We start from the raw sequence: 21,935 nt of genomic DNA on the forward strand, positions 1-21,935 counted from the left end.
CTGGTTTGTCTTCTCCAAACAAATCAAATCAAGAACAAGCTGTGGTTTTTACAGCTCATGGTTTGTTGAGACTGAGACAAACCATAGCAGTAAGAATGGGGGAAGAGGAAAGCTTAGCTTTGTGTGAACATTAGATTCTAGAAAGCAGTTTTTGCCACATCTTTGTTCCTTTTAAGCATTTCTCAATATCCAGTCTACGGCATGAGTCATTTGACAACTCTTTCAGCAGTGGATTTCGATTTGTTCTGTAGCTCCAGCATCTCCACTATAAAGTGTCCTAAAAATTGATTTTTGCATTTTATCAGCACTACCTTCTGCTTTTCAGTTTGCACAGAAAGATTCTACATATATTATTGCATCTTTTCCCTAACAAGTCACAAAACAGTTAACTGTTGCTCACCTGTGTAACAGTCTCTGTTTTCCAAATGGACACTTAGCAATTTCTGGGCTTTTAAAAATAGTGTGAAAAGCTTGATTCAGTACAGCACTAAGAATAATGGATCATTAATTTAAAAAGAATGAGTGGGTAGTTTTCAACTCAGTTTTACTCAGAGTAGACGTACAGTGGAACAGCTTAGTTTATGAACAACTTGGATTAAGAACGCTGCAAACCTGGAAGTAGGTGTTTTAGTTTGTGAACTTTGCTTTGGAAGCAGAACATGTTTCGCTTCCTGTTGAGTGTGTTCCATTTGTAAATTGTGTCCCCTGCTACTATGGGAAAGCAAACCTTGGTTTAAGAACGGACTTCCGGAACAGATTAAGTTCGTAAACCAAGGTACCACTGTGTTGAAATTAAGGAGCACGGTTAAGTTAGCTCCATTATATTCCAGTGGGTCTGCTCTGAGTACCCAGTATTCAAAGAAGAATACTGATAAACATAACAATCATGTAGAAAGTACTAATATTCAGAAACTATTTCTTAGATTGTGAAGCAAATTATAAATTATTCTTTACAAGTTTACACTTTTAAGGAGGTGGTTGTGGAATGAATTGAATTAACAATGCTTTAAATGTATTGTGCCTCATTTGGAGTGTTCTTCATTGAGGAAGAAATTGCCAGTGTGTTCAATGCTGAAGAATCAGTTCATAAAGCTGTACCAGCTGTATGTTACTTGGAAGAAGATAGAAGGAAATGACAAAGCTTGCTTAATGTGGTCACAAATGTGTTCTGCAAGTCAGGAACTTGTGTAATACTAGTGTGCCTATTGAAATAGAAATTTGCTACAAACAAACATTTAGGACAAGATATAGTAGACTCAGTACTTCCTAGGCTCGTTCTTCAATTATGCTTGGAAAACAGCATCTCCCTAAGTGCACTCTCAGAAATGGTTTGATTCATTAATTGCTCTTTAACAGCATGGTACTCCAATGCTTGGGACCTGGGTGGCACTGTAGGTTAAACCACAGACCCTAGGGCTTGCCGATCAGGCGGTCGGTGGTTCAAATCCCTGCGACGGAGTGAGCTCCCACTGCTTGGTCCCAGCTCCTGCCAACCTAGCAGTTCGAAAGCACCTCAAAGTGCAAGTAGATAAATAGGTATTGCTCCGGCAGGAAGGTAAACGCCGTTTCCGTGCGCTGCTCTGGTTTGCCAGAAGCGGCTTAGTCATACATGACCTAGAAGCTATACGTCGGCTCCCTCAGCCAATAAAGCAAGATGAGCGCCGCAACCCCACAGTCAGTCACGACTGGACCTAATGGTCAGGGGTCCCTTTACCTTTACCCCCATGCTTAGTGTTTCTTTCAGGTAATATAGAAGTAAATTACTTGCTTTCCCCCCTTTTTATTCAGCTACAAGGGTCCTCGTACTGATTATACTGACTGGCTGTCCAAGATGGCAGAGAAGAATACAAGCCCTGTTCTACGCTACACATACATGTACAAGTGAGTCTTAGAAATATTTGTTACCCATTTATCTCTCAGTGGCTTGTGATATCATCAACCATGCTACCTTCAACAGCTGTCCAAGTTAGGGGTGGGTGGCAGCACTTTGGGGTCACTTCCAACTTTGCAATTCTATGATCATGTGAGGCCCTTCTTCATGTGCCTCCTCCATGAGAGGTCTGGAGGGTGGCAACACAAGAGCAAGCCTTTTCTGCAGTGGCTTCCTGCTTGTGGAATGCTCGCCCCAGGGAGGCTTGCCTGGCACCTTTGTTACATATCTTTAGCTGCCAAGCAAAAACATTCCTCTTTCCCAGGCCCTTTGGCAAACTAAACAATCCAACGAAACAATGGCCGTTTAAACTGTGTGTAGGCGGATTATTGTTTCTGTTTGTCACAAAGGTTTGCATTTTTGTGCTTTTATATTGTAACCTCACCCTATGTTCCTTGGATAAGGGTGGTATAGAAATTCAAATGATGATGGTCATTAAGTTTCTTCCCTTACTAATGTGGCAGAGGGATTCTGATTGTGCTGCTGGCTACTGACTCATGTCCACACAAAAATTTGGAGTTAGAACCCCACTTCTTCCTTTTTAAAAAAAACCTGCAGTGATTGCAAGCACATACTGGTGCCCCTTCCCCTTTCCTGCATTGGCTTGAAGAAGCCGATTCTTACAGAAGACATTTCTCGGGGCACCAACAATAAAGGGCAATATCAAATGGTGCTGTCCTGCTTGCAGAAAGAGCAAATTCCTTTCTGCAGTCTCCCTCTGCCCAACCTACTCTAGAGGTTGTGGAACCTACCCAAAGCAGGTGGACAAGGAGCTCTGCCAGGTCTGCTGCTACCATGCCTTGCCCCTGCTTGGGAATATAAGCGAGCATATTGCAGGTCCAAAACGTTCAATTGAACCTAAGGGGGGGGGAAACCAGTTGTCTCTGCTTGATTCCCATTTTCTAATTACATGGTTATAATTGTCATTGTTTTGCTCACTTCTAGGAGAGCTGATCGTAAAGAAACAGTGATGTCTTTCCATCGCCGAGAGAACCTTGTTCCTGAAGACCTATTAAGGTGTGTTCTTGTGTAATATGGGTTTCAAAATAGTACTGAGAATTAATGTTGTTGAATGGAGGGTTGCTTCCAAAAGTACTCATATGGCCAAAGGCTCCCATTTTTGCACATGCAGGCTGCTGGCCCTCAATTCCTATTGAAAAAACACCCAGCCCTCCCTTTGGGCCCTTCGAACTTCAGCCTGTGCCACAGTGTAATCTAGCCCCTTCTCCAGTTACAGATTATTAGCATGTGGGTGGAAAGGTGGGGAAAATGGGCAGCCCTTTGTTCTGAATTCCCAATGTTTCCACTTCTTAGGAACTGCTGAAGCCAATCTTAATATGTATAAATATATTGCTTTTCTTAAGGAGGGCCTTTGTTAAGATGAGTACAACCCCGGAGGCCTTGCTATCTCTGCGATCCCATTTTGCCAGCTCCCATGCGTTGATGTGCATCAGCCACTGGATTCTTGGTATTGGAGACAGACACTTATCCAACTTCATGATCAGCATGGAGACAGGTGGCATGGTGGGAATAGACTTTGGACATGCGTTCGGTTCAGCCACACAGGTATTCTCCTTTTCAAACTGCTTTTTTGGAATATTAAATTGAATGGAATGCCAATAGTTCAGGTGGATTGTAAAGATTCAAAATCACTCTTGCTTCCTCTTTGGGATATTTTATTTACTTTTGCTTGTTAGTCAGGTGGAGCAGGATCTTGTGTGATACTGCCTGCCCCACTTTTTGAACCTTGCACACTACTTAATGACACTTTCTGGTTTTCTTCAAAGTCTTTCTTTATTAGGCATTACAGATATAGACCATCTTAAAACATCCCCATACAATTTTTTAAAAAATATGTAACTATATATAGTCTATGGCTGTTTCTTTGTATATAACTTTTCAATTTGAGTGCCTTCCTGTTAAATCATGCCATTCACCAAGACATACTGTTGACAGAAACTCAGCCACCCTTGCAGTTACCATATTTTTTGCTCCATAAGACACACTTTTTTCCTCCTAAAGAGGAAGGGGAAATGTCTGTGCGTCTAATGGAGCGAAGGGTACCCGCTGCGCACGGCTCTCGCTCAAGCAAAGCGGGAGCCGCACGCAATGGGTGCAGTACCTAAGCGGCTCTGGGTCCGCCCGCTCTACAGTGAGCCAGGAGGGCTTCTCCCGGCTCGCTGTAAAGTGGGCGGACCGAGAGCCGCTTACCCGCTGTGCATGGCAAGGGGGAGCAAAGCGGCACTTTCAGGCTGCCCCTACCTCCCCCTTTGCCCCGACAGCTCTCACCCCCATCTGTCCTTCCTACCTTCTCTCTCTCTCTCTCTCTCTCACACACACAGCCCTTCCTCTCTCCTGCCACTGTTGACTGCTGTTCACTTTACATGGTTGAAATACAACATTTGCTTCAGGATACCGTATTTTTCGCTCCACAAGACGCACTTTTTCCTCTCCGAAAAAGTAAGGAAAAATCTCCTTGCGTCTTATGGTGTAAAGGCCTCCCCCCCCCCCTGCTGCCACCACCAGCGCGCTCTGCTCACAAAAGCGGAGTGGCTGACGGTGGCTTCACCGGCGGCATTAGGGGGAAGAGGAAGAGCAGCCCGGGCTCGCTACCAGGCTCCCCCTGCCTTCCCTGCCCCCTTCGCTGGTGTTGGAAGGGGGCGGGGGAGGCAGGGGGAACCCAGTAGCGATGCTGTAGGGGAGGCGGTGCGCGACGGAGATGTTTGACAGGAAAGAGGGGCGGGAGGCCGCCGCCCACCCCTCCTTTCCTGCTCCATGAAGCATCTCCTCCCCTACCCCGTACCTCCGCCACGTTCAGCAAGTAGCGGGGGGCAGCGGAGGGATGCTGCTCATTCCCCACCAACCCCGTTTGCAAAAACAAGCCTGCTTTCATGAAGGGGTTGGCGGGGAGCAACCAGCAGCATCTCCCCCACCACATTCAGCGAGAAAGCCGGTGTCGGAAGGAGGCAGGGGGAGCCCGGTAGTGATGCTATTGGGCTCCCCCTGCCTCCCCCACCCCCATTCACCGGACTGGTCCCTCCACCACCGCTGCCTCCTTTGCTCCACCTCCAGCGCCCCCCCTCCCACCCTTTTAGAGGAGGAAAACCAGAAAAAAAATTATTCTTGTTTTCCTCCTCTAAAAACGTGTGCGCCCTATGGAGCGAAAAATATGGTACCTCCGGGTTAATATCAGACAGGTAGAATCTGTTATTTTCATTGTGCCATGATGTTAAACTATCTAAATAACACACATTTATGTAGCTGGTTGTACAGTGGACAGTAGAAAATATGTTCTACAGTGTCAAGCACATTCAAGTAACATCCACAATGTCTATCATTTCTAGGGATGTTTAAATATACAGTGGTGCCTCTCTAGACGAATGCCCTGTTAGACAAATTTCCCGCTATACGAATAGGTTTTGCGATCGGAGGTTGCCTCGCAAGACGAGATTTTTTTCTATGGCCGCCACTTCGTCTTGCGAAGCGTGGCCATAAAAACCTCTGATCACAAAACCTACAGGGCATTCCTCTAGCGAAAGGGGAACGAGCTGTAGCACAGGAAGAAGGCAAAGGAAGATCAGCTGAAAGGCACTGACAGCTGTCACCGCCTCTCAGCTGATCTTCCTTTGCCTTCTTCCTGCGCTGCAGCTCGTTCCGCTGGTCTCTGCCGGTGAGGAGCAACTGGCAGAGACCAGGGGAACACAAAGGCTGTAGCGCGGTAAGAAGGGGGGGAGAAGTGGATTCTTCCCCCCGCCGCCAAGCCAGTCCACGGTGGGGGCTTTTCGGATCCTCCGCTTCCCCCCCCCACACTGCCTGACAAGGCGGGGATGGGACGAGGCTTCTCCAGCCTCGTCCGATCCCCGGGCAGTGGGGGGGGAGCGGAGGATCCTGCGCTTCCCACCCCCACCGCCCGACACGAGCTTGCTAGGCGCCGTTGGAACGGCAGCTAGCAAGCCTGCTTTTGCGGGGGGGGCGGCGAAACACCCCCGCACCAGCGCGCTTTGGCCCCATTACCCGGAGCCAAAGCGCGCCGGTGCGGGGACGTTTTCGCTGGCTGCCTTCCCCAATTCAAGGGGAAGGCAGCTGGCAAAACACCCCCACATCGGCGCGCTTTGGCCCCATCACCCGGAGCCAAAGCGCGCCGGTGCGGGGACATTTTCGCCGGCTTCCGAAAGCCCCGCTTTCCCCTCAGCCCGTCCGACACAGCGCAGATCGGAGGAGGCTTCTCCTCTGATCCCGCTGTGTCGGACAGGGTGGGGGGAAAGCTGGCGGCAGGGGGAGAGGAAGGAAGGAAGGGCTGCTTTCTCTTCCTTTGCCCCCCCCCCCCGCCCAAAAGAGCCCGCATCTGAGGGGGTTCGGAAGCCCTGTCAAATGCCGGCTCTGTCGGGCGAGGCGGTGGCACACACCTCTCTTGGCTCGGGGAAGGCAGGCAGGCAGGCAAGAGAACAAGCGCCTGCCTGCCTTGCCCGAGCCAAAAGAGTAAGTACCGCTGCCAGGCCCCCGGAGTCCATAGGAACGCATTAATTGACTTTTAATGTGTTCCTATGGGAAACGGTGCCTCGCTACATGAAATTTTCGTAGGACAAATTGAGTCCTGGAACGAATTAATTTTGCCTAGCGAGGCACCACTGTATGCCCTTAACAAAGGCTGAGGGGAAAATGTTCAGTCGGGCTAACATAAATGCACTGTGTTGGGCTGGAATTACTAACCTCAAGATATAACTGATCATGTTATCCCATAGAACTTGGGGGAGCAGATTTTATTTTCAGCTGACTCAATGTTTTTCAATATCCCTTAATCTAATTTAGATATTATAAATATATTGTTCACGAGAATTGTACAATAATTTCAAGTTTGTTGATCTTAATACAGAATTTATATTTTTAACATCTGCAAAATAAAACTCAATATCAAAGGTCACCTCTCCTCCGATATCCCTAACACGAAAGGTGTAAAACAAGGTTGTGTTCTTGCCCCTTTCCTCTTTATCAGATCTTCCAGAGCACACCCACAAAACAGAATCACATGCCGCCGCCGCCCCCCCAATTAACCAAAACCCAGTCCCACTTTTACTGTATGCGAATGATGGGACCTTATGAGGATAGGTTTGAATTGTCTTTTTCTTCAATATAATATTTTAAAAGTATGCATACTCACCTGGAACATTCAGGGAATAGTCCAGCCATTTTTAAGCAGGAACTTGTTGGCATAGCAGAAGACTGGAAAAATAAAAACATGGTATTCAACTAAGTTTTATTCAAGGAAGACCCACTGAAGTTAATAGCCCTAACTCCCCCCCCCATGCTAAAGCATGACAATCTTTTTAAAACAAATAACAAACAAAACCACCTCTATCACTATAATACAGTATTAGTAAAACCAAGATGGTGAGGATCTGGGTCTCCAATTCATGGTGGCTACAGAATGGCTCCACCTTTAATCGTTGAGTAAAAAGGCAGAAAGGAGAGCAAGATTTACATGGGCAAAAACAGAGGTGGCAAGCTGAAAGCTGCTGTAAGCTCCCTGAAGAAAAGGCAAGATAAAAACATACGATGGTTACATTAAAAGCAATTTCCCTTAAATTTTATACTGAATTCTGCCTTCCGTAAATGACCTGTATGAAGGAATTATGAATCCTGGTGTACGAAGGAAAAAGAGCAATTGCTAGTTTATGTATTATTTATGAAATTTTCAACCACTTTTAATTTTTCTTGTATGCAGTTTCTGCCTGTGCCAGAGTTGATGCCATTCCGTTTGACTCGCCAGTTCATTAATTTGATGTTGCCCATGAAGGAATCGGGTCTTCTTTACAATGTGATGGTGCATTCCTTAAGAGCCTACCGTGCAGATCAAGATTTTCTCATTAATACTATGGATGTGTTTGTGAAGGAGCCTTCCTTAGATTGGAAAGTAGGTTCTCTTGTTCATCCCAGTTTGCCTAAAGGCATGTCCAACAGGTAGATCGTGATCTACCAGTAGATCACTGGATCCCTGTGGTAGATTACTGGTAGATCACTGGCTTCCCCCAAAGAAGCTCAACAGTTTTGGCTCCCCTAAAAAAGCTAAACATGGGGCTTTACTCCTCCCTAAGAAAAACTCAACAACTTTAACCTGAACCCCCCCCCCAAAAGAGGGTAGATCACTGCCACTTTTTAAACTCTGCAAGTAGATCACATTCTCTTGGGAGTTGGCCACCCCTGAAGAGGAATGGTTATGTAAATCCTGGAAGGTAGGGGGTAGCCATTGTGGTGACCACCGGACATTGTTGGACTACAACTCCCATCATTCTTGGCTACAGGCTATGCTAGCTGGGGCTGATGGGAACTAGAGTCCAGCAGCATCTGTAGGACACCACATTGGCTACCTCTGCTGTAAGGAAAAGAGTGACTTGTAAAACTTCCAATTTGGTACACAGTGATATAGTTGCAGTTTCCCAATGTTAGATTGCATTATTGTGTTTGTGGCAGGGAAGGCTTGCAACAAACAGTGCATATTCCAGGAGGATTGAGATGGGAAAGGGAGGAAAGAAATTATGTGTAGGAATACCATTCATGAGAGCAGGGATTTAGGGAGGGAGGAAAGTGGGATTAGGAGTCAGATGATGGAGGAAGAAAGATCTGTCTCAGAAGAATGCCATCTGTCAGGAATGCTTTGATGGTGTTTCCCCAAAATTTAAATCCATTTCCCGCTGCAACCCCGGCTCCCAGCTGGCTGCTTGCTCACTTGCTGAGTGCTGCTGTAAATCGCCTCTGCGCATGGCCGGGCATGCGCAGAAGCGACTTCCGGTGCCGCGCCGCTGCTGATCCCTTATTTTCCAATCCGGAAGTTGACAGCTATGCTGCAGGGTTCCCACTGTGAACAATCAGAAGGGCTCCAGAAGGGAGGAATTGCCTGACAGTCCTTTGAAAGCGCTTAGTTATTAGAAAAGTATGCACTTTCTGTATTGAAAATCTAAGCAATACTAAAGCATCAAACACCATTTCCCTATTATTTTTAACATATACAACCCCCCCCTCAAATACCTAAATATCAAGCATGTCTGCCATGCCTTGTACTTAATATCATGCCGTATACTGTGAAGACTGAAGTATTGTTTTTCATGAGTGGGTATGTGCCATTTTCTTTCCAGAAATTTGAATTGAAACAGTTGAAAAAAGGAGGCACATGGACTAAGGAAATAAACACAGAGGAGATTAATTGGTACCCCATTCAAAAAGTAAATATTGCAAGAAGAAAATTAGCAGGTGCTAATCCAGCAGTGATTACTAGGTATGTGTTTCTCTCAAGCACTTTGAAATGTTCAGCGTGTCGATTTGCTTTCCTAAATGAGGCCGGGTGCAAGCACAGAACTCATTAAGTGTGTGATTGAGTAGATACTGCCACAGACAAAAATGAGTAATTGCTGGGTACCTGCAGTAATTTTCTAGGTGAAATTGGAAGTTGAACACCTTGGTGCATTTGCAGAAAGGAAGTTCACATTTTTAAAAGTAAGAATAAAGCATATTTAGCAAGAGGGTCAAAGCTGCAGCCCCGTTGTCTGAAGGCAGGGCTGCTGGAAGCCAGGATTATTATTTATTATTATTATTTTTACGAATAAACCGAAAGTTGAACAAGAAATACTGAGTAAGGGAAAAGCTGACCTGTGCATACAGCTCTTGAGCTAGAGAGAGAGAGAAATACCATATTGGCCCGAATATAAGCCACACCTTTAAAATTCGGGGGGGGGGGAGAGAATACCCGAATATAAGCCGCTCCCTTCAAACGTTGCAAGCACTCACACCCATTCCACTTTACCGTATGTCTGTTTCAACAGCAATATCGTAAAAGCCCATTTTTGTAAGGTCGCGAATTTAAGCCGCACTTTAACTTTTCACGGTGGGAATTTGGAGGAAAAGTGAGGCTTATATTCAAGCCAATGTGGTATTGCATCTGATTAGGGAAACTGGGGCACACTGCTTGATTTTAATATCAGTGATTTAATATCATTTTTTAAAGGGATGAATTACGGCTGGGCCATGAGAAATTCACTGCCTTCAGGGATTATGTATCTGTGGCACAAGGAAGTAAAGAATATAACATACGAGCCAGAGAACCAGAGGATGGACTTTCAGAAGAAACACAGGTGAAGTGCCTTATAGACCAAGCCAGAGATCCAAATGTCCTTGGCAGAGTTTGGGAAGGATGGGAGCCCTGGATGTGAAAAACTGAATCCTTATCAGTGCCTGTCTGCTCAGATTACCAGAATATTTCAGTTTATCTTGGAAGTGAAGACTGATCTAACTCTGTACTATTAACGAAGAAGATGGTATTTAATGCACATGAGTCAAAGTTGTGACGTAGCAGAAGAATTTCAATGATATATGCTGACAGTTTGTTAATGTCATATTGTTTGAGGTATGAAGTTAGGGAAATGTAAATCATGATGTTTACAGCTCAGTAATTACACATTTAATTGTTGTTGCTAATGACGGAAAATAATTTAAAAAACGCTGCTTCCCCAAAACTTAGGAAAAGTCAAAAGAAAAATTAAAGTTGTGACTTTGCTATAGACAGAAGAGGAATCACAATCTTACTTTCTCCAGGGATTTGCTATTGATATGAGTAGGCCACTTGCACAATTATTTGTGTTAATTAGTGCAACTTTGTCTGCGCCAGATGTGTGGTTCTATAACAGCTAACCTTAAGCTGACATTTGAATATGTGTTACCCCAAATAAGCAGCAGTAGTCATGCCAGTAGTCCTTAGGCAATAAAGAACTATCAACAAATTCAATATCTCATAAAGATGTTTTCTTTCTGTTGCCAACTTGGCTGTAATTCTAATAATGAAACAGGCAAGCTGAAAGGAGAAAATGACAAAATAGTACCACTGCTGTTAAATATATTTTGGAGTTACAACTTCTGTTGCTCCCAAACTTGGAGAGGGGCAAACTCTGCTTTTGGAAGATCAGGGAATATTTGATACTGAAATGCTACTAAACCTATTTTAGAATAAGTCTTCTCTTTACTCTTCTCATGACTTCTGTACATTGTGAAGCACAGCAAAAAAAATTCTCTCGTAAAGCTATACATTTACTTCGTTTTGCACTGAAGTTTTCTTCAGTATTTTATTAGTAAAGGAAAAACAGGGTGAAAACCTTGAAACAAATATTCTCTGATTAGTGCAGTATTTTGAATGAATGGGCATTATTTGACAAACCTATTTAAATTACCTTCATTTCAACAAATGTTGTGATGCAGCTAATAATACTTCTGTAGCTTCATTTTGTATTTTAAAAACATAAGAATGCAAAACCAGTTTAAAATAAATTAAATATGTCCTAAAATGACTTTTTTTTTTTTTAAAAAAAAAGGTCTTTCCATTTGCAGAAAAATCTCCACAATAATAAAACTGTTCATCTTTTATATATTTTTTATCAATAAAAGTGTCATGATTGGAGACTGATGTGAAAGTATTTTCAATATATGACTTCAAACTAAGTGTGCATGCATGTCTGTGTCATTATGTACATTTCAGAGTCTGAGCAAAACACCTTTTTGCATAGGCATTTTGGAGTAGAAGATGGGATCAGCACATCTGTCCGATTTAAGCATTATGGTTTTAGGTTTTATTGTATTATATCAGGGGCATCCAACTCCCGAGAGACTGCGATCTACTCACAGAATAAAAAACTGGCAGTGATCTACCCCCTTTTTTGGGGTGTGTGTGTGTGTGTTCAAGTCAAAAGTGGTTGAGCTTTTTTTAGGAACTAGAATGACCTGTTGGACAACGCTGTGGACTAAAAATTCTTATACAGTGGAACCTCGGTTTGCGACCACCTCCGTTTACGATGAACTCGGAGAGTGACTACTGTGGACCCGGAAGTATTTACATCCGGGTTCTGCACGCACGGATTCGCAGAAGCAATCTGCGCAGTTTCTTCACGCACGCGCAGAAGCGTGCCTTCGGGGAGCGTCGAACTCGGGGAGCGACCAGCTCCCTGGAACGGATTGTTGTCGTAAACTGAGGTACCACTGTAAAGTAAAATAAATTATTGCAAATACAATTTCATAACACACAGGTATGTGATATAGTGCAACCACTCACAAATCAGATATCTGTATCAGATATCCTTTTGTTCATTCCCTCATCTTACAGAGCACTTTACCCTCCAAGCTTACAGGTCAAAGTTCCAAGTTTATAATTTAACCAGGTTCTTAATTGATTGTCATATATGCATAGCAGCGTTTTCAATAAGGAAGTCTGGTGGAAATGACATAGCCAGCAGTAATTACTTAAAGATTTCAAAGGTGGAAGATCTGGTTGTCAAAAGGTTTAAATGTCCAAGGTTACAGTTTAGTCCCCCCACCCTTTGCCTCCCCTGCTCTGTATTGCTAGGTTGCTCCCAGTTCCAGCCACCACCACCCCCAGCAATGCCTATCATGCCTTATACAAATTTCAAACTCATTCTCTTGAGTGCTAGTGGTTATGCAGCCAAAACAACACCATCCACACACAAGGGCCAAATCTGCAAGGTTAGGGGAAATCTAGCAGGTTGTGAGTCAATGCCCTGCCCCCACTTTATGATGAAATAGAGACACATGGATACAAGTATTTTAGGTTAATGGGCTAAAAAAGGCCACAACTTTATTTGTTACATAATGTGAGTGGTATTGGCTTAGGCACTGGATCCGAACCAACTATAATTGACTCCTGCCCGCTCTGCAGGAAGTCACACAAGGGTTAACCTGTAGGGGCAGCTTGTTGATGCAAATCAACTGGAAGCTTTCCCCTAGAGTCGCCGGTCGTGCCATGGCCCTAGCCACCTGGGCATCGGACAGGAACCACAACCGCCAGATTATTTAACAGAATACCCTTCAAGGGGAGGGGTAGGTGATGGCCACAACCTTCCCTCCAACACACAACACATTTTCCAATGCCTGACCACCAAACCTAACAAGGTAGGCGAAAAACCAAGTGGCTGAAGCCAATCTCCCAAGTGGAAACAAATTCCTGCCAGGCCCCTTCAATGGGTGACCAACCGAGGTCCATAGCAAGGTCAGGTGTTGAATGCATGACATTAGAGCAGGCACCGCCAAACTCGGCCCTCCAGATGTTTTGGGACTACAACTCCCATCATCCCTAGCTAACAGGACCAGTGGTCAGGGATGATGGGAATTGTAGTGCCAGAACATCTGGAGGGCTGAGTTTGGGGGTGCCTGCATTAGAGGGAGGGCGGTTGGGAGATCCGTGCGTGCGCTCGGGGCCTGCGACAGCTTTAAATGCGGCAAAACCACGTCTGGCTGAGGGGATGACACGGGCCCAGGACTCCCTGTGACACAGGGGCCCCGACCATGCCCCCCTGAGAAGTGTGGGAAGCAAGGCGGAAGAGGAGAGGCGGAAGAGGAGAGGCTTTCCCACGTCACCAGTCATAAATCACTCAAGTTTCAGGGACTGTGTGGATCCTCGTCTCATCACCGAAATGTTAGTCGCTCGGGCTATCTAATGGGCCCTTTGTGTCAATGTTGCTGCCTCCACGGCTAAGCAATGGTTCTGACTATTTGCAAACTCTCCTCAAAAAGGGAACAGTGGAAGTATGTCCACACAAGGCAGCATATTTCAAAGTGATGTTCTGGAGCATAAAAGACCCAGTGCAAATTGGCAGTTTATTCTGTTAGAATTTAATCCATTTTAATTATCATTGTCTTGCATTGTTAGTTCATACAGTTGGTCATTGCTTTGAAGACAGCAAAAAAGAACATTTGCTGCATGTGAAGCCAGTATTAATCACGCTCATTTCTAACAGGACAATGCATTTTCCAGGCAGAGCAAATGATTAAAGTTTAACTGCCTACCTAGCTAAACATTCTCTGCTATTAACATACACTCCACTATTTCATCCATACTGCTATGCAAAGTGACAAACCTTTGGGGCCTTTCCAGTGAGGATACTGGCTCTTTTAGTGCTCACAAAGACAGCCAGACCAAAGCTTTGGTGTTGAGTGGCTGCAGCAATATTAGCATAAACACATGAGGTTCCAATAACAACCAATATGAAACTAATACTCATAATGAGATAGTAGATGGATGGGGTGGGGAAACATTTTCATGACCAGCAATGGATATGTTACTCTTACATACTGATTAATAGGCCCTCCACAACCCTGAGACAGTGAGCCATGAGAGTTTTACCAAGCTCTAAAACATCAGTTTGATGTTTCCAAACTCAGCCCTACCCTGTCTTTCCTCTGCACACCCCTCAAAACTGTGGCTATGGTAGCTACTGTAGCACTTGTGGATTTCTGAGCTGGCAAGGGAATTTTCAACTACACAAGCATTCCCCACCCCCAACATCAAAAAGGGAGTAGAAATAAAAGGCTTGACCTATAAACCAGGGCTCTTCACAGACAACCTAATGGTCACAACATCACACCCCATAAACATTAACCAAATAACTCAACACATTTGCAATGGTGTTGGGCCTACAGGTGAACTTTACAAAATCTGATGCCATGTGTTTCAACACCATGACCCCTCATATCCAAAAAGAATTCACTGACACCACAAAAAACACACAACCTTGCTGCAACCAATTCAGATACTTAGTCAAGTTTCTTGGCTATTTGTACCCCTAACTGTACCTTCACAACTACAACCCCATATTTGGGGGGGGGGTTAACAAAGACTTGAAGAAATGGAATAAAGCCAACTTCACCCTCTCAGAATACCCATGATCAAATTTTATAACGCAACCAAAAATAACCTACCTATTCCAAATTCTCCCAATGTGGATTTCCCCAACTCAACTCCATAAATGGCAGAAAAAAGCTACATTCATTGATCTCACTCAACAAGCCATGAATAATACCCAAATACCTGCATCTCCTCTCCTCAGGAGGAGGATGAACTGTATTACATCGCCAACCAAGTGTGCCACACAATCCCATACATTCCAGTAAATGAAACAAAACAATAGGTGCATATGGAGATGGATACAATTAGAAACACCCCACAGTGTACCCATTCCTCCCACAAATTAAGGGAAATCCCCACAACACTAAACAGGTTCACACAGGAAAGAAAAAGTAGGAAAACTACCCCAACCCCATCCCCATGAACCACCCAATATTCTACCACACAGCCCAAAGCTTCCAAATAAAAACATGGCATACCAAAGGCCTACACTGCATAACAAGACATTTACAAAAATGACAAACCAACACAGGAAATACAAAACCAACCAGTAGACTCTCGTAGTCTCGTGCTGAGCAACAATGAGCAGAGCTCAGGAGAGTGGGAGGCCAGCCAATCAGAAGAGTCTCTAAGGTGGACTTGCCTGGAGGCCGAGTCGGTAGCCAAAGTCAGGTCCAGTCCTAGGGTCAGGCAAACAGCAATCCATATGGTCAGACGGTCCAGGGCCTTAGGGAATCCGATGGTCAAGGGTCAAGATAAGCAGGAAGCAACAAGGTAGAGCCAGAAACTACAAGCATTGCTACCAGCATCTGACTGCTGCTGAAAGCTGTGCTTAAGAAGGCTGAAGCCAGCTGGTTCTCATCAGCTTTCTCCTCTGAGTCCTTGATGGCTGATCAGCTGCAGGTGGAGTCCCTCCCCCTTCAGGCTGCTGTTCAGCAGGCAAAGCTGATTCCTGGCCCATGACAGAGACACCCAAATATCCTGGCTGACTCACAACCAACCACATACCTTAAATAATCCAGCAATAAAAGCAGTAACCACGAGGCCTGACTGCCTTTGAAAAACTCTTCCTAACAAAATAAAAAAATTCCTTCAGTAGCACCTTAAAGACCAACTAAGTTTTTATTTTGGTATGAGCTTTCGTGTGCATGCACACTTCTTCAGATACCTGTAACCAACTCTTCCTAACAACTGAGGGACACAGCAGGGGGGGTGGTATTCACAATATACAAAAAACTAGCCCAAGACAATAGACCAATGGGAGCATGAGATAGGATATGAAATAAACCCTACCCAATGGTCTAAACCAGTGGTTTTCAACCACTGTGCCATGGCACCCTCAGGCCTCTTAGAAAAGCTAACCAACAAATTGAAATTAACACTGGGACAAACAAAAGAGGACGCCTTAATCCTGGTGTGGCTTTCCTTCAAGACAACAACCTAAACTTCCTATCAGCAAACAAATTGATATGGCTAACCTGACCCAACGCCCCCTCCCCCATGCACACAACCAAAACTCGCAACAATCAACCAAATGCAACCAACCAGGCCCAACAAAAACAAATAAATGAATAAATAAACTAACTAACCACATGACGCTGACACAAATCTCCACACATAAGCCATCATTACCCCACTTCTTTCTCTCATGTCTCCCCCCCACTCACCCCCCCCCCATGCACCTCACAATGATAGCAATGGCTTACAGCAAATGTATCTGACCTGTAGAAAGGACTTTATGGACTGAAAACAGAGACATATGTACCTTTGTTATCCATGAAAACATTTCAGTAAAAAAATTGTGTTTTGTTTTTTTAAAAAACCCTACACAAGCACACCTGCACAGAGGATTAACCTTACAGCAGCCTTCTGCACATGTGGCAGAAAGCATCCACATCCAAAAATCTATTTCCTATACATAGTTCGGTCTCTGCTGGTAAGGGCCAATGAATTTTGTTTTTTCTCTGCGGATTTCACTGGTTGTGCTGCCCTAGTCCCGCTATTATTACTATGTTATAAATTTTTAATTAATTTTTAAATAAACAGAAAAAAAGAAACAAATGCAGTTTTCCGATGTAACTGAAAACCTAGGAGGAACATGGAAAGCTGCTTTATACCAAGTCAGACTGTTCATCCATGGTGCCCAGTATGGGCTAGACCAGGCATGTCAAACATGCGGCCCTCCAGATGTTTTGGCCTACAACTCCCATGATCCCTAGCTAGCAGGACCAGTGGTTGGGGAAGATGGGAATTGTAGTCCAAAACATCTGGAGGGCCGCATGTTTGACATGCCTGGGCTAGACTGTACTGTCTATCAGTGGCTTGCCAGGGTTTCAGGCAGAAGCCATTCCCACCTCCGATTGGAGATGCCAGGGATTGAACCTATGACCTTTTGAATGCAAAGCATGTACTCTTATCTACAGCTCTTCGCTGACCCAGTGAATAGTCTGAGAACCTATCTCCATTTTAAACTTATGTTTCGTGAATGACATTGACATGGTATTGAGAAAACTGGGACTTGTATCTTGGTGAGGGTGCCGAGACGCATTTGCCGGAGAGCCCTAACCCATCTCGTAAAGCTGCAATTATCAGTATTCCTTGAGGAGCGGGAAAAACTGATTAGACAGATTTCAGCAAAATACCAAGCACCTTCTATATCACACGGACAGTGGTATGCACATCTCTTCCGAATGCCACCAAATTATTTTCTTCTGGATCATACCCTTAAGCAGAAGGATAAGTGGAGAACCTGTGAGGTTTTTCTAGGAGCTAAACAGCAGGCTGAGCTTTGTGGATGCCCAAGTGCAAGATGACAAACCAAGGATTTTAGTCATCAGTGGTTACCTGCTAGGTAGGTGCCTGGATTTATTAAATCCTTGCCCTTAACTGATACATTTTACCAGTTGCCCCAGGCTCACTTTTGTTGTTGTTGCTCTACTCATATTCATAATTATATTGAGTAACTTTGGCATTTCATTTTTTAAATCTCCCCAAAGTAAATAAATTGTTAGTTGCACTGTTAGTATACTACCTAGGTTGTCATTCATTGTCCGAAGGCAAGCTGTGAAGACTTGCAGTGCAACTTTAGAGTTTTGGTGCTGAACATTTTCATTTGTTTGCAATAACTGTCAACTTGCTCTAAAAGAATATAAGTAAAAGTGCTGTGATGCTTATCAGCTTGCATTTTTTAATAAACCAACTGTGGTAAGCACAATATGTTTTGTTGTTGTGATTCTCTATATTTTTTGTGGTTCTTTACCTGAAAAACACTTCCTACTTAAACTTCAGTCTATGCTATTTTTGACATTAAAATGTTTTTATAGATATTCCTCCTGATGTTAATTCTTAGCATAAAATTTATGATTTCTTTGTTCTCTACTTCATGCATGCCTGTTTTTAATGGTCATATGGAAACAGAATCACCTGTTGTTACTCTGCAGTTTGCACATACAGTACTTTTATCATCCAGAATATTACTACAGTATTATTGCGATATGCAGCCACAAGGGGGCAATGCTTTGACGGTTATACTAAGGATATATAAATCAGCAGGTATTTTCTGTGGCAAGTACGGTAAACATAAAAGCAGCTACAGAGAGGGAAATTGGCATGGCAAAGCAAAAGAGAAAGATTACTTTGTGTCCAATTACTTTGTTTTTTAAAATAATGGGCCAGTTTTACGTCAAGGGCTGACGAGGAGGCCAGTCCATATTTTTGTAATTTTTATTGCAATGAAATGGGTGCAAAATGTCACTCAGTCTACAGCAGGCACCCCCAAACTTTGGCCCTCCAGATGTTTTGGACTACATTTCCCATCATCCCTGACCACTGGTCTTGTTAGCTAGGGATCATGGGAGTTGTAGGCTAAAACATCTGGAGGGCCGCAGTTTGGGGATGCCTGGTCTACAGCAAGAGAAGTTAACTTTAAAAAAATTCCAATGGACTCAGATATCCAGTGTTAAGGGCAATGTTGGTAAATGCAATATAAGCTGACTTTCGGAATGTTTTTAAGGCACGTACTGCTACTCAAACCAGCGTACCCTCAACCCTTCTGATGTTACTATAAATGTGCCTCTACAGTCTAGCCTGTCTTGCTAAACTAATATCCAAAGCCTGGGTTCAAATGTCACTATTGTACTGGTTACAGGTAGGTAGCCTCGTTGATCTGCCTTAGTCAAAACAAAATAAAAAAATTCCTTCCAGTAGCACCTTAGAGACCAACTAAGTTTGCTATTGGTATGAGCCAAGTGTGCATGCACACGAAAGCTCATACCAATAACAAACTTAGTTGGTCTCTAAGGTGCTACTGGAAGGATTTTTTAAAAAAATTTGTTTTGACTACTGTACTGGGCTCAGCTAGCCTTCAGCCAGTCGCAACAATCTACAACGATTCCAGGAACGGATGCAAAGTCAGGCGAAGTCCCCAACGGGAATAGCTGCAACCACATGCAGCTGCCAGAAGCAAAACCCCAGAGCTCTCCTTCTTTCAAATGCTGTCGTCGGTTCTCTTGACGTCTCACTGACATCAGTAGCTGCGCTGGGTAACCCAACAGCCAAGGGGGGAGGCGAGGGGTTGTTAGGGACAGATCCATTTCTATAAATCCGGAAGCAAGCACAGAAAAGAAAAGAAAAGAGGATGGGGGGTGCCACTCCAGGAAATAAGCTAGGAAGGCTCCTACACCATCCCAATGTCCCCCGCCCCGCTGCACATTATTGGAAATCCCACCACGGCACCCAGCGGAATGTGCTGGCCCGTGCAGCCGGGTGTGTGTGTGTGTTAAGCTTCGCACGCCCCAGGTGTCCTGCTCCAACTGCCCTAGCTACACCTGGCAGGACGGCGTGTCGCCCCACTTCTTCCTGCGCGGAGGGCTTGAGGAATTTGACCTGGGGAATCCGCTTCAAAGCCCCTGGGCCGGAGAGACGAGGGCCGCGCGCCCCACTCCCGCTGCTCACAGCTCCCCAGACGCGGCAAGACACCAACCCGGGTGGGTTCGGGCTTTTCCTCCCTCCAGGGGGCGCCCTCGGTGTACGGCAGTGGGGGGGGGGGAGTGGGCGGGAGGAGGAAACGGCAGTCCCCGGTCGCTGCCCTCCGGATCAAAGGTGGCAAGGCGGGGGGGGGGTGAGAAGGCGAGTGGGGCGGGGGGGGGAAGCACATCCCGCCCAGACCAATCCCTGACGGCTGCGGCTGCCGCCGCTCCCGCCGCCCCCTTGGCAGCGAGGCCCGAGAGCGCGTAGGGCTCTCCCCGCCCTCCCTTCCCGCCCCGCGGGGCTTCTCCAGCAACACCCTCCCGCAGTCACAAGGGCCAGGAGGTGGGGCCCGAGGTTCCTCTATAAAGGGCCGAGGAGGCACCTCGCTGCCAGGTTTACCCTGCCCCACGCACACGTGCAGTCCCGGACAGGAGGCGAAGTCCGGCGTGAAGCAGCGTCCCAAAGAGAGGGAAAGAGGAGTCGACGGGCGGGGGAAGGCCGAAAGCAAGGTGCTTGGTGCCTGACTCTGAGGCAAAGTCCACGCCCGGCCAGGTGCGCCGCTTAAACACGCGCGCGCCGCCTCCACCTGCGAGAGGGAAGAAAAAGGGCTCGAACTCGGCTCTCCGGCCGCTGCTTACTCACCTCGCGGCCCCCGGACCCTCCATGAGCGCCGCCACCCTGGACTGCCTGGACTCGCTGTCGTGCTACAGGAGCTGGTCCTCCCTGGAGCCCGCCAATTTCTACGACGCCAAGGGCGGCGGCGCGCTGAGCCCTTCGTGCAAGGCGGGCAGCATGAGCGCCAGCGCTGAGGAGGTTTCGTCAGCAGCGCCCGGCGGCAGCCGCGACCTGGCCGAGCTGAGCGCCGCCGCGCCGGCCATGTACGAGGACGAGAGCGCCATCGACTTTAGCTCCTACATCGACTCCATGGCGGCCGTGCCCAACCTGGAGCTGTGCAACGACGAGCTGTTCGCCGACCTCTTCAACAGCAACCACAAGGGCAGCGAGCGCGGAGCAAGCAGCAGCGCCGCCGCCTACGGGGACTACCTGCCGCCGCCACCGCCTCCGGCTCAGCATGCGCCCGCGGGCGGCGCCTTGGCCAGCCTGCTGCACGCCAGCGTCCCGCCGGGCCCGCTGCGCGGCGCCGTCAAGCAGGAGCCCGACTGGGGTGACGAGGCGTCGGGCTCGGGCTCGCTGCTGCCCTCTCAGATCGCCACCTGCGCCCAGACCATCGTCAACCTGAGCGGGCAGCCCACGCCGCCCACCTCTCCGGAGCCTCCGGGCAGCGCCTCGCCGTCCAGTTACAGCAGCCGCTCGTCCGGGTCGTCGTCGTCGGGGGGCGGCAAGGAGCGCGTCGCCAAGAAGTGCGTGGACAGGTTCAGCCCGGAGTACCGGCAGCGGCGGGAGCGCAACAACATCGCCGTGCGTAAGAGCCGCGACAAAGCCAAGCGCCGCAACCAGGAGATGCAGCAGAAGGTGGTGGAGCTGTCGGCCGAGAACGAGCGGCTGCACAAGAAGTGCGAGCAGCTCACCAGGGACCTCACCAGCCTCAGGCACTTCTTCAAGCAGCTGCCCAACAACCCTTTCCTGCAGGCGGCCGCGGCCACGGACTGCCGGTAGCCGGCTGCAGAGGGAGCCGCCCCCCGGGCTGGCTCTGCCAGACTTTGAACTTTTCCAGAATACCTCAGAGCGAGCCGCACAGGACTGCAGGGGGGGCTGCGCGGGAGGGAGGGGTCGGGGGGGGGCTGCGGGGAGGAGAGGCCTGCGGCGCCCCGGACTGGGCCAAAGGGCGCCTTTCCCCTCTCCGGACTTCAGCCTAAGCTACAAGGCCGGAAAGAAACTCCTGTGAAAATTAGTTGCCTTTCACGTTTCTTTCTTCGAACATGGGCTAAGCTTGGGTCTTTTAACCACAAAACTTGCCAAAATAAGGGTGAAAGAAAAAGCTAAATGTCTCCTTTTATCTTCCTAAATTATTTTTGTAATGATAGTTTTCGTTTTTTCTACATCTTTCTTATACAGATGCAGCTACGGTACTTTGTAAGAAGCACATGATTTGCTAACACTTTTTATTGTAAACAGCAAAAGGGGGGGGGAATAGACTGAGCATGCTCAAAACTTTTATATAAATTTTTACAGCATTTCTAAAAATAAAACTTTTGAATTTTACTTTTGACTTTGTATTTATTACACTGCGGGCAGCTGCTGAGGGGCTGCAGCAAAAAATAGTGTTCCATGCCAGAGTTAAGCGTGTGGTTTCTTGACTTTAAACATGTAAAAAGGCACCATGATTAATGCTGTCCTAAACGACATTTAAATGCCAGTTTTATGGTGGACAGATGCTAATAAAACGGGAGTTAAAGGGAAGGT

At 46.4% G+C, this 21,935-nt stretch overlaps 2 protein-coding genes across 2 annotated transcripts in view; both read left to right on the forward strand.

Moving 5' to 3' along the window:
• Window positions 1-11,268, forward strand: part of PRKDC (protein kinase, DNA-activated, catalytic subunit) — an 87,745-nt gene extending 76,477 nt beyond the window's left edge. Inside the window, exons 81-86 of the mRNA XM_035124659.2 lie at window positions 1,789-1,881; window positions 2,876-2,947; window positions 3,295-3,496; window positions 7,653-7,841; window positions 9,061-9,200; window positions 9,927-11,268. Of these exons, the coding sequence (XP_034980550.2) occupies window positions 1,789-1,881; window positions 2,876-2,947; window positions 3,295-3,496; window positions 7,653-7,841; window positions 9,061-9,200; window positions 9,927-10,131 (901 nt within the window). The 3' untranslated portion in view covers window positions 10,132-11,268. The remainder of the gene's footprint in view (window positions 1-1,788; window positions 1,882-2,875; window positions 2,948-3,294; window positions 3,497-7,652; window positions 7,842-9,060; window positions 9,201-9,926) is intronic.
• Window positions 11,269-19,915: 8,647 nt separating this feature from the next.
• CEBPD (CCAAT enhancer binding protein delta) lies at window positions 19,916-21,734 on the forward strand. Its single transcript, XM_035126137.2, has one exon. The coding sequence runs from the start codon at window positions 20,235-20,237 to the stop codon at window positions 21,186-21,188; it is 954 nt and encodes a 317-aa protein (XP_034982028.2). The 5' UTR covers window positions 19,916-20,234; the 3' UTR covers window positions 21,189-21,734.
• Window positions 21,735-21,935: the final 201 nt, after the last annotated feature.

The sequence above is a fragment of the Zootoca vivipara genome, chromosome 8, assembly GCF_963506605.1.
Source record: "Zootoca vivipara chromosome 8, rZooViv1.1, whole genome shotgun sequence".
NCBI classification, from domain to species: Eukaryota; Metazoa; Chordata; class Lepidosauria; order Squamata; family Lacertidae; genus Zootoca; species Zootoca vivipara.

Coding starts and splice junctions, on each gene's coding strand:
- CEBPD (XM_035126137.2), top strand. CDS start 20,235: ATGAGCGCCGCCACCCTGGACTGCCTGGACTCGCTGTCGTGCTACAGG.